Source organism: Acomys minous (assembly GCF_964271855.1).
Source record: "Acomys minous genome assembly, chromosome: 17".
NCBI lineage: Eukaryota > Metazoa > Chordata > Mammalia > Rodentia > Muridae > Acomys > Acomys minous.
This window is the reverse complement of record NC_140500.1, coordinates 25,187,350-25,201,820: the sequence shown is the minus strand read 5'-3', so window position 1 is coordinate 25,201,820 and position 14,471 is coordinate 25,187,350. Positions and strand designations below refer to the sequence as shown.

Sequence of the window (14,471 nt, the reverse complement as noted above, 5' to 3'; positions counted from 1 at the left end):
CTTGCCGGAATGTGGTGGCTGGGGTCGGTCTAAACTTAACTATTTTTTTTTTAAAATGGAATCTGTTGCATAAATGGCATACATAATCACGAGTGGCTCAAAGGAGTGTCTTGTACACATTGTCATTTGGTCTAACCTTCAATTTGTTTCAAGCGAACCCAAGAAAAGTTTCACAAACCCTATGGAGCTGTACAAGCCTGTGACTCCAATACCTGGGAAGGGAAGTAAAAAGGAGTTTAAGGTCATCCTCAGTCAAATAGCGATATAGAGGCCTGTGTTACCTAAGACCCTGACTCAAAAAGCCAAAGCGGGGCCGGGTGCTGGAGACACATGCCTTTAATCCCAGCACTCGGAAGACAGAGGCAGGAGGATTTCTCTGAGAGTTCGAGGCCAGCCTGGTCTACAGTGTGATTCCAAGATACACAGAGAAGCCCTGTCTCAAAAGACTTAAAAAAAAAAAAAAAGTCAAAACAGAATAGAGAAACTTCCATGACTTGGTGGCTTAGAAGTAGAGTTCCTAGCACCCTCATGGTGGCTCATAACCGTCCCTAACTCCAGTTCCAAGGGATCTGATGTCCTCTGTTGACTTCCTTGGGCACTAGGCACACATTTGATTTATGTACATACATGTAGACAAAACATTCATAAACAAAATAAATAAAAAACTGAAATTTTAGTATATAGTATAAATACATTGTTTTGTTGTTTTGGGTTCTTTGGTTTTTTGTTTTTTGTTTTGTTTTGTTTTTGTTTCTTTGAGACAAGGTTTCTCTGTGTTTTCTTGGCTGTCCTGAACTTGCTTTATAGACCAGGCTGACCTCGAACTCACAGTGATCTGCCTGCCTCTGCCTACATGAGTGCTGGCATTAAAGGCGTGAGCCACTATGCCCTGCATGGCACATAGCTTTTTAAGATTTTTTTCCCCCCTTCTCCTCCTTTTTAAAAATTGGAAATGTGTACTAGAGAGATAGTTCAGTGGTTAAGAGCACTGGCTTGGCCGGGCGGTGATGGCACACCTTTAATCCCTGCACTTGGGAGGCAGAGGCAGGTGGATCCCTGTGAGTTTGAGGCCAGCCTGGTCTACAAAGTGAGTCCAGGACAGCCTGGGCTACACAGACAAACCCTGTCTCCCAGTTTAAAAACAAACAAACAAACAAAACAAAAAACTAAGAAAAAAAGAAAAAGCTGTGTGCTGGACTCCCTCACCTTTAAAAAAAAAAAAAAACACTTTACTTTTGGTATAGGGTCTTCTAAGTTGCTCATATTATTTTTTAACTCAATTCTCCTTCCTTAGTTTCCACACCTGCAATCCCAGCACATGGGGTAGCAGAGGCAGGGGACCACTGTGAGTTCAAGGACAGGCTGGTCTACAAAGTGAGTCCAGGACAGCCAAGGCTACACAGAGAAACCCTGTCTCAAAAAACAGAAAACAAACAAACAAACAAAAAACAAAAACAACAACAAAACAAAAACCAAGGAGGAACCTTAAATGTTAAATGGTTCCAGGCTGGTCTTGAACCCATGATTCTCATGTCTTAAGTGTTACTCTGCTGGAATTATGGGCTGTTCTGCCAGGAAAGTTTATTAGCTTTAATTGATACTATATGGAAGATATAAATATCCACATATACAATCTACATAAGAATTTTGGTGTCTTGCAATACTTTAAAAATACATACATGTTATTTTGACTTTTGAAACAAGATGATATAGGCCAAGCTGATATTAAATTTACTATGTAGCAGAGGATGACCTTGAATGCCAGATTACCAGGTATGGCTATCCTGCAGTGAAGACATTTAAAATGTATTATTAGCCTGGAGTGGCGCATGCCTGTAATCCCAGCACTCAGGGAAGCAGAGGCAGGTGGATTCTCTGTGAGTTCGAGGCCAGCTTGGTCTACAAAGTGAGTCCAGGACAGCCAAGGCTACATAGAGAGGCCCTGTCTCGAAAAACAAAAACAAACAAACAAAAAAAAATGTTGAGGGAGTCCAGGTAGCATAGGCAGGTAGATCTTTGTGAGTTCAGGGCCCGCCTGGTCTAAAGAGTGAGTTCCAGTACAGCCAGAGCTGTTATACAGAGAAACTCTGTCTCAAAAAACAAAATCAAGGGCTGGAGAGATGGCTCATCGGTTAACAGCACTGCCTGCTCTTCCAGAGGTTCTGAGTTTGATTCCCAGCACCCACATGGTGGCTCACAGCCTCCTCTCCACTGGAATCTGTTGCCCTTTTCTGGCAGGCAAGTACATATGCAGATAGAGCATACATACAATCAATAACATCTTTATAGCAAACAACAAGATGCAGGGCTGCTGAGATGGCTTAAGCAATGAAGGCACTTGCTGACAGCCAGATGACTTGAGTTCAATTCCTGGAACCCATGCAGAAAGAGAACAGACTCCAGCAGGTGGCCCCTGGTTTGCATATACACTTCATGGCACAGTGCGTGGCTTGGCACCCACATACACAAAATAAAATAACAGTTTTGTTGGGTCTTTTTGTTGTTTTTTGGGTGGAGTTGCAAGGACAGGCTTTCTCTGTGTAGTCTTGAGCGCTGGGATTAAAGGCGTGTGCCACTATGCCCTGTGGGTTTTTTTTTTTAATTGCTCAGTGGCAGAGTGCTTGCATGTGAGAAGCCCTGTGCTCAATCTCTACTATTGCAAAATCAAACAACCTACTAACTGTTGAAATTAAAAGGCATTTTTCTTTTTGTTTTTTTTTGAGATCCACTTGTAAAAGGCTTTTTTTTTAGAAACTCAAGAATTTATAGACTTTTTCACTCAATGAGATTTGCCCACTCCTGTTACTCTGACTATGTGAATTTTTATTGCATTAAAAAAATAAATTTAGGGGGGCTGGAGAGATAGCTCAGAGGTTAAGAGCACTGTGTGCTCTTCCAGAGGTCCTGAGTTCAATTCCCAACCACCACATGGTGGCTCACAACCATCAGTAATGAGATCGGGTGCCCTCTTCTGGCCTGCAGGTGTACATGCAGGCAAAACAGTGTATACATAATAAATAAATAAATAAATAAATAAATAAATTTAGGACCAGCATGGTGGCCCACACTTTTAATTCCAGCACTCGGGAGGCAGAGTTAGGTGGATCTCTGTGAATTCGAGGACAGCCTGGTCTACAAAATTGAGTCCAGGACAGCCAGGACAATTACACAGAGAAACCCTTGTCTTCAAAAACCTAAAAAAAAAAGGAGAGAGAGAGAGAGAGAGAGAGAGAGAGAGAGAACTGTTTTTGAATTTCACTACTTTTTTCAGATTAAGTACTAAACAATCTATGTCTTATTATAAATTAGTTTAGTAATTGTATATAATTTGTCATACTTTCCTGTGTCCACATCTCCTTGTATATAACCTTTTTCCCCCCAAGAAATGGAGACTGGACTGGAGTTACAGCTCAGGGCACATTTGCCTAATATATTCAAGGACTTGGCTTCCATTCCTAGTAGAGAAAAGTTAGTGAATACACTGAGTAGAGTCCATTTCCCCCTCTTTCTTGAACCTGGGCCATCCTTTTGACTAGCAGAATAGTACAACCCCCCCCCCCTTTTTCTTGTTGAGACAGGGTTTCACCCCGTAGTATCTTTCCCTGCCTCTCTCACTCATTTATTTAATTGTGGATATGTTCATGTATGTGTGTGAAGGTCAGAGGACATCGTCCAGGTCTCTCCTTCAGCCGTCTGGGTTCCAGGAACCAAACTCAGGCTTTCCGGCTTGGCGGCAAGCGCCCTGGCCCGCGGAGCCATTGTTCCGGCCTGACTGATCTGGAATTCAGTACGCGGACGCCCCTCCATCTCCCTCCCCAGTCCTGAGTTTAGTCCTGTCTACCACACAGAGATTGATTGATTTGCCTGTTTATTTACTTATTCTTCACGTAGACAAGGTCTCCCGTGGCCTAGCCAGACCTCAAACTCCTCTGCCGCTCGGGGCACACACTCACCCGAGTGTGCACATGGCGGCTGGGACGGCATGTGGAGCTAGCTCTTGCCTTCCACCTGGTACAGACAAGACTTAAACGTAGGGAAGAATTGTAGGGGCGTGTTCCAGCAGCCTGCGTTGTTTTTGTTTTTTGTTTTTTTTTTTATTTTGTCTTTTTTTTTTTTTTTTTTTTTTTTTCCAGAGCTGAGGACCGAACCCAGGGCCTTGCGCTTGCTAGGCAAGCGCTCTACCACTGAGCTAAATCCCCAACCCCTTGTTTTTTTTTTTTAAATAAGGTTTCACTAAGCAGCCCTTGCTGATCAGCACTCTACGCGTAAGCAACCGTGCCCGGCCTTACAACAGAGGTTTCTGGTAAGGCGACCATTTTCACAGCAAACTGAGTGAGTGAGAAGTTTTCAGGTCTTGTTTACTAATCTAATAAGGTGGTTTTAGGGTGACTGACAACAGCTGGAAAAGCACGGCTGGGGGCTATACAGATCCCCGCGTGGTGGGAAAGCAATCCGCAGCTGGCGGTTAAGGCCGCCGATGTGAGCACGGAGACCGGCAACCGGTCACGCAGAGGCGAGAGGCCCGTAGGAAATTCCTCGTAAACATTTGAGAGAATAAAATAAGAGGCACGGAAGTTCCGTCAAGAGTCAGATGCTTGTCCAAGCACAGACCATAGCCGAGGCGGAGCGGCTACAGCAGGGGGCCCACCTTGTTTCCGCGTCCCTAACACACAAAGAGGAACAGGAACCTCCTCACCGGAAACAGAACCTCTGCCCTCTGAGGCATTACACATTCCTCCGCGCGCCGGAAAGAGCGCGTTCCACCTTGCGGGTTCGCGTCTCCGTGGCCTTTCCGCGAGGAGAGGTCGTGGAGCCTTCAAAGGCCACGCACCCGGAGTGGGCGGGGTGCGCGGAGCTTTGGCGGGCACGCCGAGAAGAAGCCACGCCGGCTGCCGTGAAAGGGAGGAAGGGGAGGGGACAGGACCCGACTAGGGCGTCGCGGCGCGGGGGATTTTGTTTCCTGCGGTGGCGGACTGATTTCGCAGCACGTTAACTTCCGGAAGCGTCCCGTCCCTGAGAGGAAAAGCCCTGAAGGAAACAATAACAAACGACGGGAGGAAGCGGCTTCTGGGGTTTCTGTGAGGACCAGTTCTCTCCGGAGAAGATGCGCTGCGGCCCCTGTGAAGAGACGTGAGAGGGCTTTTGGTGGCCGTCACCCAGCTTCTCCCCCCCCCGCCCCCCCGCCCCCCCGCTTGTCGCCTCAGGGCCCCCCTGGCTGTAACCATGGCGGGCGTGGGCCCGGGGGGCTACGCGGCGGAGTTCGTGCCTCCGCCCGAGTGCCCGGTCTTTGAGCCCAGCTGGGAGGAGTTCACGGACCCGCTCAGTTTCATCGGCCGCATCCGGCCTTTGGCGGAGAAAACCGGCATCTGCAAAATCCGTCCACCCAAGGTAGCCGAGCCCGGGGACGGGGGGCGGGGGGCGGCCGGGGGTCCTTACTTTTGCTAGAACTTTCCTGTAGCCCCTTCCTCGTTACTCGGTAGCCAGAGGCTACTTTTGAGGATGTTTTTTATTTTTATTTTTATTTTTATTTTTATTTTTATTTTTATTTTTTTTGCCTTGGTTTCTTCGGCAGTTTCAGGTCCACTTTTACATTGATTTTAATGGCGTGTGTGTGTGTGTGTATGCGCGCGCGGAGAGAGGTCAGAGGACATTTTGTGGGAGTCGACTCTCTCCTGCGTTGTGAGTCCCAGGGATCGAAGGCAGATTGTGAGGCTCGGCCCTCCCGACTGGGCCGGCTTCCTAGCCCTGAGCTTCACCTTCAAACGAGAGAAAGTGGTGTCCCTGGGACCTTTCTGACTTCAGAATGGATTTGGGCACGGATACTGTTGTGTGGGTCGGCGCTAAGGACGACAAATGGCTTCGGGCCATTCCTAGGAAAGGTGGTTGAAGTGCCCTGTCATTCGCCCGTGCACAGCCATTGTGTTGCCGTCCTAAAAACTCCACTTTCTGTGGGCTGTTCTGTGTCCCAGCCTGCTAATGCTCCAGCTATCAAAGCTTTGCAGGCCACTACTCAGGTTTCCCAAGATGTCATCTGAGCTCTAGTTGTCTACAGAATGATGTCACGAGGCTAGAACCCCCAAGCTAATTATTACTGCAACAAGAAAGGCATCCTTGAGGAAGATAATGAGCGTCAGCTATTTATTTTGTTTTGTTTTGTTTTTTAAATGTAGAGGTTTACAAAGAGTCGATCAATAAATGGGGATGGAGGAAAACCTTGACGTCTCTTGCTGTAAGAAAGAAAGTTAGGGACAAAGATTTTAGAACTGTAATACAAGTAACCGAATTTGCCTATAAATTGGTTACTTTTTCTTACTTTTTAAGATTCGGAAAGCAAATAATATCCCCATGAGAGGAATTAATTTCCTAAGAGGTTAAGTGATAAGCTCAAGGTCAAAGGGTTTTTTTCTTTATTCTTTAAGCTAGTGCTTTCCAAGTAATGTTTTTGGGGTGGAGAGAGTGCTGCAAGACCCTGGATTCAATCCCCAGTAACATGGGAGAAAACCATCATTGGAAAATCAGCACCAGGGTCAACTGGATATTGTTTAAATGAGTTCTGTAAGCCCTGTTAAGAGTAGAACCAATTTTTGACTGGACATTTTGCAGTGCGGTTTTCTTTTGTTGAGATGGTCAAGCTATGTAGTATGGGCTGACGTGGAACTCTTGATCCTCCTGCCTCTGCTTCTGAGTACCAGGATTACAGGCATGTGCCATAGCCAATCATTGGATTATTATCATTTTTTAACTTTTACTTGGTAAATCTGTGTGTTTATTGGACACTGTTTTGTGTTTCACAAGCTCATTGTATTCCTACTGGATAACCTTGGAGGTATAATTGTGGGGTGGTAAGATTTGAGACTTTCTTTTCCAAGTAATATTAAAATGAAAACTTTCTATAGGAATATTGCTTTTTTTGTCTCTACAGTGAAGATTTACATATACTAATGTAGTGTTACTATGATTTGTGGCAACTCTATGCAAAATAACCAGAATACTTCTTCCCACTTAGGATTGGCAACCTCCATTTGCATGTGAAGTGAAAACCTTCCGTTTCACTCCCAGAGTCCAGCGCCTGAATGAACTTGAGGTGAGTATTAGACCAATATTTCTGCCTTCTGTTTTGTTTTGCTTCTTTCTTAGTGGTTGTGGTGTTTGGGGCTCAGGGCTTCCCACAGACTAAGCAGATGTTCTACCATGGCTTTATCGCTCCAGCCTCCTGATTGTTTACCTTAGGATATAAATGGAGAACTTTGAAAAGTTCATGTACCAGGGCCCAGAGTTTGTGTTAACTGGGATTTAATAGAATAGTTAGTTGATATTTGAGAAAGGTGCCTTTTAAGACTGTTTCAAATAGTTAAAGTTACTACATTTTTTATTTTACTATTTTGAGCTTTTCAAGCCAAGATTCTCTGTGTAATAGCCCTGGCTGTCCTGGAAATCTCGTTGTAGACCAGACTGGCCTAGAACTCACAGAGATCCACCTGCCTCTGCCTCCCAAGTACTGGGGCTAAAAGTGTGCCTCACCATGCCAGGCAGTTACCTTTTTTCTTTGTCACTTAACTGGGATAATAGAAAAAAAGTATTTTTTGCCGGCGGTGGTGGCACACGCCTTTAATCCCAGTGCTTGGGAGGCAGAGGCAGGAGGATCACTGTGAGTTCGAGGCCAGCCTGGTCTACAAGGCGAGTCTAGGACAGCCAAGACTACACAGAGAAACTCTGTCTCGAAAAACCAAAAAAAAAAAAAAAAGAAAGAAAGAAAGAAAAGTTTTTTTTTTTTTTTTTTAACATTTTCATAGTGGAAAAACCTAGTAATTACCTTGAGATAACTGGAAATCTACTTTTCTTTCTTTCTTCTTTTTATTTGGCCTAAGATGTCACTTACCTTAATACATAGCCCAGGACTACCTGGATCTCCTGATCTTCTGCCTCTACCTCCTGTGTGTTGGAATCACAGGTGTGCACTATCATGTCCAGTCTGTATGATACTAGGGCTAGAACCTTGGGTTTCAGCAAGTGCTCCTCCAATTGAGCTACTTCCTCTAGTCCTTTTTCCACCCTCCCACCTCCATGAACCAGACTTTCTTTGTAGCTAATATGGTTTGGTCTGGAACTTATTATGTAGTTCAGGCTAGCTTTGAACTCATGGAAGTCCTCTATGAGCCTCCTGAGTATTCTGGGGTTACCAAAGGCTCTTGCTATGATGCCCAGCTCTGTACTTGGATTTTTTTCCCCTAATTAAATTTATGTAAGATAGCATACAAAATTATGATGTTTTCATATTGTTGGATATAAAAATGGAGACAGCAGTGGATAGTTCATTAAATAAGCTGACAAGTGATTACTCTTTGGGAATAAAGTTTATTAGAGAAAGGGCCTATAGACCATGCTTGTGCTTTTATGTAGGAAAGCATTAGAAAGAAGCAAAATTACATTTAAAATAGCATAACAGTGGCTAGAGAGATGGCTCAACAGTTAAGAGTACTTGTTGCAGCCAGGCGGTGGTGGCACACGCCTTTAATCCCAGCACTCAGGAGGCAGAGGCAGTAGGATCTTTGAGTTCTAGGACAGCCTGGTCAACAAAGTGAGTTAGTTCTAGGACAGCCAAGGCTACACAGAGAAACCTTGTCTCAAAACAACAACAACAACCCCCCCCCCCAAAAAAAGGATTTGTTGCTCTTTTAGAGGCTCTGGGTTGGATTCTCAGCATTGACATAGTGGTTTCTACCTTCTGAAACTCAGTTCCAGGATCAGGTGCGAGATCTGTAGACATACTACATCCGTACACATTCAAAAAACCCCAAGAACAAAAAACTCCCCAAGAAAGGAGAGCCTTTTTGTTGTTATTGTTATTGTTGTTGTTTTAGTTTTAGTTTTTCGAGACAGGGTTTCTCTGTGTATCCCTGGCTGTCCTGGAACTCACTCTGTAGACTAGGCTGGCTTCAAACTTGAGATCCCCTACCTCTGCTGAGTGTGGCATTAAAGGCATGGACCACCATGACTGCCTGATGCTTTCTTTTTTATTTGTTTATTTATTTTTTAAAGATTTATTTATTGATATGAGTGCTTTATCTGCAGAAGAGGGCATCAGATCACATTATAGATGGTTGTGAGCCACCATGTAGTTGCTGGGAATTGAACTCAGGACCTCTGGAAGAGCAGGCAGTGCCTTTAACCCCTGAGCCATTTCTTGAGCCCCCTGAGGCTTTCTTTTAACATCTAGCAAAGAACTTTATTAAGAAAGATAGCTTTTGGGACTAGAGAGATGGCTTAGCAGTTAAAAACACTGGCAGCTCTTCTAAAGGACACAGGGTCAAATCCCAGCACCCACATGGCAGCTCACAACCATCTGTAACTCCAGTTTCAGGGGATCTGACACCCTCACACAGACATATATGCAGGCAAAACACCAATGCACATAAAATGAAAATAAATTTTAAAAAAGGAAGATAGCTTAAAATAAGAGTAAGAGAGGCAGCAGTCATAGACAGAATAATGGGAAAGAAGGCAGAGCTGAGGTAGGGGATGCTTTAGGCACTGCTCCTTTTTTTTTGGATTAGAGGCAAAGACAACAAAAGGTTTCAGGCTTTTTGTTGGTCAGTAAGGTGTTGAAGTATTGCGACTTGATATACCCTATTGCTATTCACAGTCACAGTTATCATTGGGCTTCCACACTAGAGTTCACTTGTGTTGCAGTTTTCTGTGTCCAAGCCTGCTAACACTCAATTTATTAAATCCTTTTTAACGTGGCCACACAACCTGAGTTCAACCCTCAAGTCCGCGCCCCCTCTGCTGTGTGTCCAGCCCTGTGTTGCTGATTTCTGTATTTTAATACTTTTAGGCAATGACTAGAGTAAGATTGGACTTCTTGGATCAACTGGCAAAGTTTTGGGAACTTCAAGGATCTACGTTGAAGATCCCTGTGGTGGAGAGAAAAATCCTGGATTTGTATGCTTTAAGCAAGGTGAGGCTGATACTTGGCTTAGAAGTTGAACAGAAGAGCTGAGATGCAGCTCAGTGGTGGTTAGTAGTACATGCTCAGTTTGTGCCGGATCTCTCATGAAGAAATTGAGCAGAGGTTTATGATTCTTGAATTCTAAGAATTCAGTGAATTCTTGATTCTAAAAATTTTAAATAATGTCTGTGTGAAAGTCTTGGGTGTCCTAGAACTTGCTTTGTAGACTAGGCTGCCCTCAAACTCAGATCCTCCTGCCTCTGCCCCCCCAGTGCTGGTGTTAAAGGCGTGAGTCACCGTGGCTGGCAAATTTTCAATTTAGTTTTAAAAATACTTTAACTTTTTGCAGTGCTGGGCAGCCACTTTGCCAGGAGCCATACCCTAGGGATTACACTCGGGTCCTCATGCTTTCACCATAGCCACTGTAACTGTGGAATCATCTCCCCCGGCTCCACCACCAACACTGCCCCCTTTTGTTGTGGGTTTTTTGAGACAGGATCTTGCTTTATGTCCCTGGATGCCCTGGAACTTCTTGATCCTCTTGCTTCCTTTAAATGTTTCAGTTACAATTACAGATGTGTGCCTGGGGGTGGGTGTGTGGTGGTGGCAGTGGCTGTGCACATCTTTAATCCCAGCACTCAGGAGGCAGAGGCAAGTGGATTGCTGTGAGTTTGAGGGCTGCCTGGTCTACAAATCGAGTCTAGGACAACCAAGGCTCTGTTATACAGGGAAACCCTGTCTTGAAAAACCAAAACAAAACAATTACAGGTGTGCACCACCATACTAACTATTTATTTATTTAGGAGGAGAAAAAAGTTTTTGTTTTTTGTTTTTTGTTTTTATTAATTTGAGGCAGTGTTTTGCCTTATTGCTGGCCTCAGATTTTCTATTTAGATCAAACTGGCCTCAGGCTTTGTATGTTTGTACACACTTGCAACACAGTGTGCATGTGGAGGTCGGATGGCAGCCTTGAGTGTTGGTCCTCATCTTCCACCTGTTTGAGATAGGGTCTATTACTTGATGTTCTCCACTGTGTGTGCTAGGCTAGCCGGTCAGGTTTCTAGGGGTTCATGTGTCTCTTCCTCATCCATAGGAACACTGAAATGGCAGACATAGTAGCTTGCCCAGTTTTTGCATGGGTTCTGAGGATTTGAATTCAGGTTCTCACACTTATTTGTGTGCTGTCTTAGTTTCTTTTATTTTTGCTGGGATTAAATACTTTGGCGAAGCTACTTCAAGGATAAAGGGCTTATTCTGTCACATAGTTCCAGGTTAGAGTCTATCATGGTGGCGAAGGAGCTTGAGGGAGGCTTCTGGTATCTGCAGTAAGGAACAAAGAGCAATGAACGCTTGCGCCCAGCTCTCTTTCTGCATTCTGGGTAGTCCAGGGTTTCTACCCAGGGCATGGTTCTCCCATATCACTTAACCTAAACAGGATGACCCCTCACAGGCACAGCCAGACCCCATCTTCAGGAGATTCTAGACCCTGCTGACAGTATTGTCACATGTGGCAAAGCTGTTGACATGCTATGTCCCAGTTCTGCCCTCAGCGGCATCAAACTTACATAGGCATACAACAGCATGCTTGGCCCCTACAGTTGCTTATGTGTATATGTGTATGTGACAGTGTGTACCTATGGACATTTGGAATCCAGAGGAAGGCACTGAGTGTCCCTCTCTATCTCACTCTCCCTTATTCCAGTGTTTTTCAACCTGTCGGTCTTGACCCTATAGGGATTGCCTATCAGATAATCCTACATAGCAGATGTTTACATTACAATTTGTAACAGTAGCAAAATTAATAGTTATGAAGTAGCAATGAAATAATTTTGTGGTTGGGACAACATAAGGAACTGTATTAAAAGGGTTGCAGCATTAGGAAGGTTGAAAACCACCGCCTTACTTCTTTGAGGCAGAATCTTGAAATCTAAATTCATAAACTCTTAGTTTTTTCCACTGGGGTGGAAGCCAGCAAGCTCTAGCAATCCTTCTGTTTCTGTTCTCTATCGCATCAGCATTGACAGGTACACACGAAACCATGCCTTGTTTATTACATGGGTATAGTAGCAAATTTAAGTCCTCACAGTTGCATGGTAATTGATCATAACTATCTCTTTAGCCCCTATAAGTTTGTTTTAAGAATTCTTTTTTGAGCTGGGCGGTGGTGGCTCAAGTCTTTAATCCCAGCACTGGAGAGGCAGAGGTAGGCAGATCTCTGTGAGTTCAGGGCCAACTTGGCCTACAAAAAGAGTCCAGGACAGTCAACGCTACGTAGAGAAACTGTCCAGGGGTGCGGGGACGGGAGAGATTGTTTTTTGGAGTTGGGTAATTGGTGACACACACCTTTAATCTCAGCACTTAGGAGGCAGGGACAGGCAGATATCTGAGTTCCAGGACAGGGCTACACAGAAAAACCCTGTCTTGAGAATTAAAAAAAAAAAATTCTCTTTTGGCTAGACATGGTGGTCCATACTTTGAATCGTGTCACTTGAGAGGTAGAGATAGGTCTCCCTCAGTGTGAGGCCAGCGTGGTCTAAGTGAGCTGTAGGCCAGCTAGGGCGACATTGTGAGACCCTGTCTTTCTTTTGAGAGAGAGAGAGAGTGTGAGAGAGAGATGGCTGGAGGGTGGGTGGGGCATGGGGAAGGGGGAACAACACACACTACATACACACATTCTTTTTTTGTTTTTTGAGGTGGGGTTTCTCTGTGTTGCATTGGCTGTCCTGGACTCCCTTTGTCCCTTTGTAGACCAGGCTGACCTTGAACTCACAGATCTGCCTGCCTCTGCTTCCTTAAGTGCTGGGAGTACAGGCATGCTTCAACGCCACCTAGTGTCATTACTTTTCAAAATACTGTTTTTGTGTGCCATGGTGCATATATGGAAGTCAGAGGACAACTCTCAGGAGTTGGTTCTCCTTCTACTGTGGGCTCCAGGGATTCAAACTCTGTCAGGCATGGGCCAGCAGGTACTTTTATGTGATGAGCTGGCTTGCTGGCCTGAGTAATAGGCTTTACAAAATAAAGATTTCAACTAACCCTCTTTTGAACTCTTTTCGCATTTCCAAGTACTAGATTTATGATGCTTTTCCCTTTTTGGCACTATATATTATATATGAATTTTTTACTGAGTTGTAGATCTAATGAAATGGCTCAGTGGTAAAGTGTTTGTTGTGCTACTTTATGATTTGACTTTGATCCCTGGAATCCAAGTAAAGGAAGGTAGAAAGAAAGAACAAACTCCACAAAATTGTCCTCTGGCCTTTAGGAGAGCGTGGTGGTACACATGCACCACTTACTATAAACACCCAGTAAATAAAAAGATCTTTTTATTTGTTTACTGGTTTCTTAAGACTGGATTCCTCTGTGGAGCCCTGGATATCGTGGAACTCTTTCTGTAGACCAGCCTGGCCTCAAACTCAGAGATCACCTGCATCTGCCTCCTGAGTGGTGCTGGTATTAAAGGTGTGTACCACCATGCACAACATAAAAAGATCTTAATTCTAGGACACTTTATGTCCTTACATTTTTTCCCCCCTCTCTTGAGAGACAGGGTCTCTTGTGTCTCCAGCTTTTTGAGTGGCCCAAGACAACCTTGAAATTCTGATCGTCCTATCTCTACTGATACTCTAGCCCATACTTTTAGGATTTTTGTTTGTTTCATTACATAAATATAGTTATACCCAAACAAAACATGTTTTTTGGTTTTTTTTGACACAGGGTTTTTCTGTGTAGCCTTCCTTGGTGGTCCTAGACTAGCTTTGTAAACCAGGCTGGCCTCTGAACTCACAGCGATCCACCTGCCTCTGCCTCCTGAGTGCTGGGATTAAAAGCCTTTGCCACGACATCCAGCCTCCAAATGAAATCTTATGTGACTCAAAACTACTTTTGTATTCACTGTGAAGCTGAGGTTGGCCTTGAGCTCTGATCCTCTTATTTGAGTGGTGGGATATGCATAACTGGCATGCTCAAGCTTTGAGCATGTCCCCGACCCTGTGTGTGTGTGTGTATACATGTATATGTGTTTGTGTTTATGTGTATATGCACATGTGCATGCAGGTGCCTCTGGAGTCCTAAAGAGGTGGACATTGGATCCCCACAGCAGCTAGAATTAACAAGCTTTATGAGCTTCCTCCCAGTTTGGGTATTAGGAACTATTTATAAAAGTCATTGTTTATTCCTTTGTATGTTAACAGAGTGTCAGTTTAATAAAAGAAAAATTGCATTTTAAGATCTTATTTATTTTATGTATTTGAGTGCTTTGTCTGAATGTACACCTACAGACCAGAAGAAGGCATTATATCACATTGTAGATGGTTATGAGCCACCATGTGGTTCCTGGGAGTTGAACTTAGGGCCTCTGGAAGAGAAGCTAGGCAGGGCTCTTAGCCACAGACCCATCTCTCCAGCCTGAAAATTTCCATTTTAAGTTCATAATAGTTTTTCGTTTTGTTGGTTTTTTGAGAGAAGGTTTCTCTGTATAACACAGCCCTAGCTGTCCTGAACTCTTTATAGACCAGGTTGG

At 44.3% G+C, this 14,471-nt stretch overlaps 1 protein-coding gene across 3 annotated transcripts in view; it reads left to right on the top strand.

Moving 5' to 3' along the window:
- Nucleotides 1-4,699: 4,699 nt before the first annotated feature.
- Nucleotides 4,700-14,471, top strand: part of KDM5A (lysine demethylase 5A) — an 80,245-nt gene continuing 70,473 nt past the window's right edge. For all 3 annotated transcript variants that reach the window (XM_084766076.1, XM_084766074.1, XM_084766075.1), the window contains exons 1-3: nucleotides 4,700-5,388; nucleotides 7,007-7,084; nucleotides 9,836-9,958. In XM_084766076.1, the coding sequence (XP_084622202.1) occupies nucleotides 5,224-5,388; nucleotides 7,007-7,084; nucleotides 9,836-9,958 (366 nt within the window). In that variant the 5' untranslated portion in view covers nucleotides 4,700-5,223. The remainder of the gene's footprint in view (nucleotides 5,389-7,006; nucleotides 7,085-9,835; nucleotides 9,959-14,471) is intronic.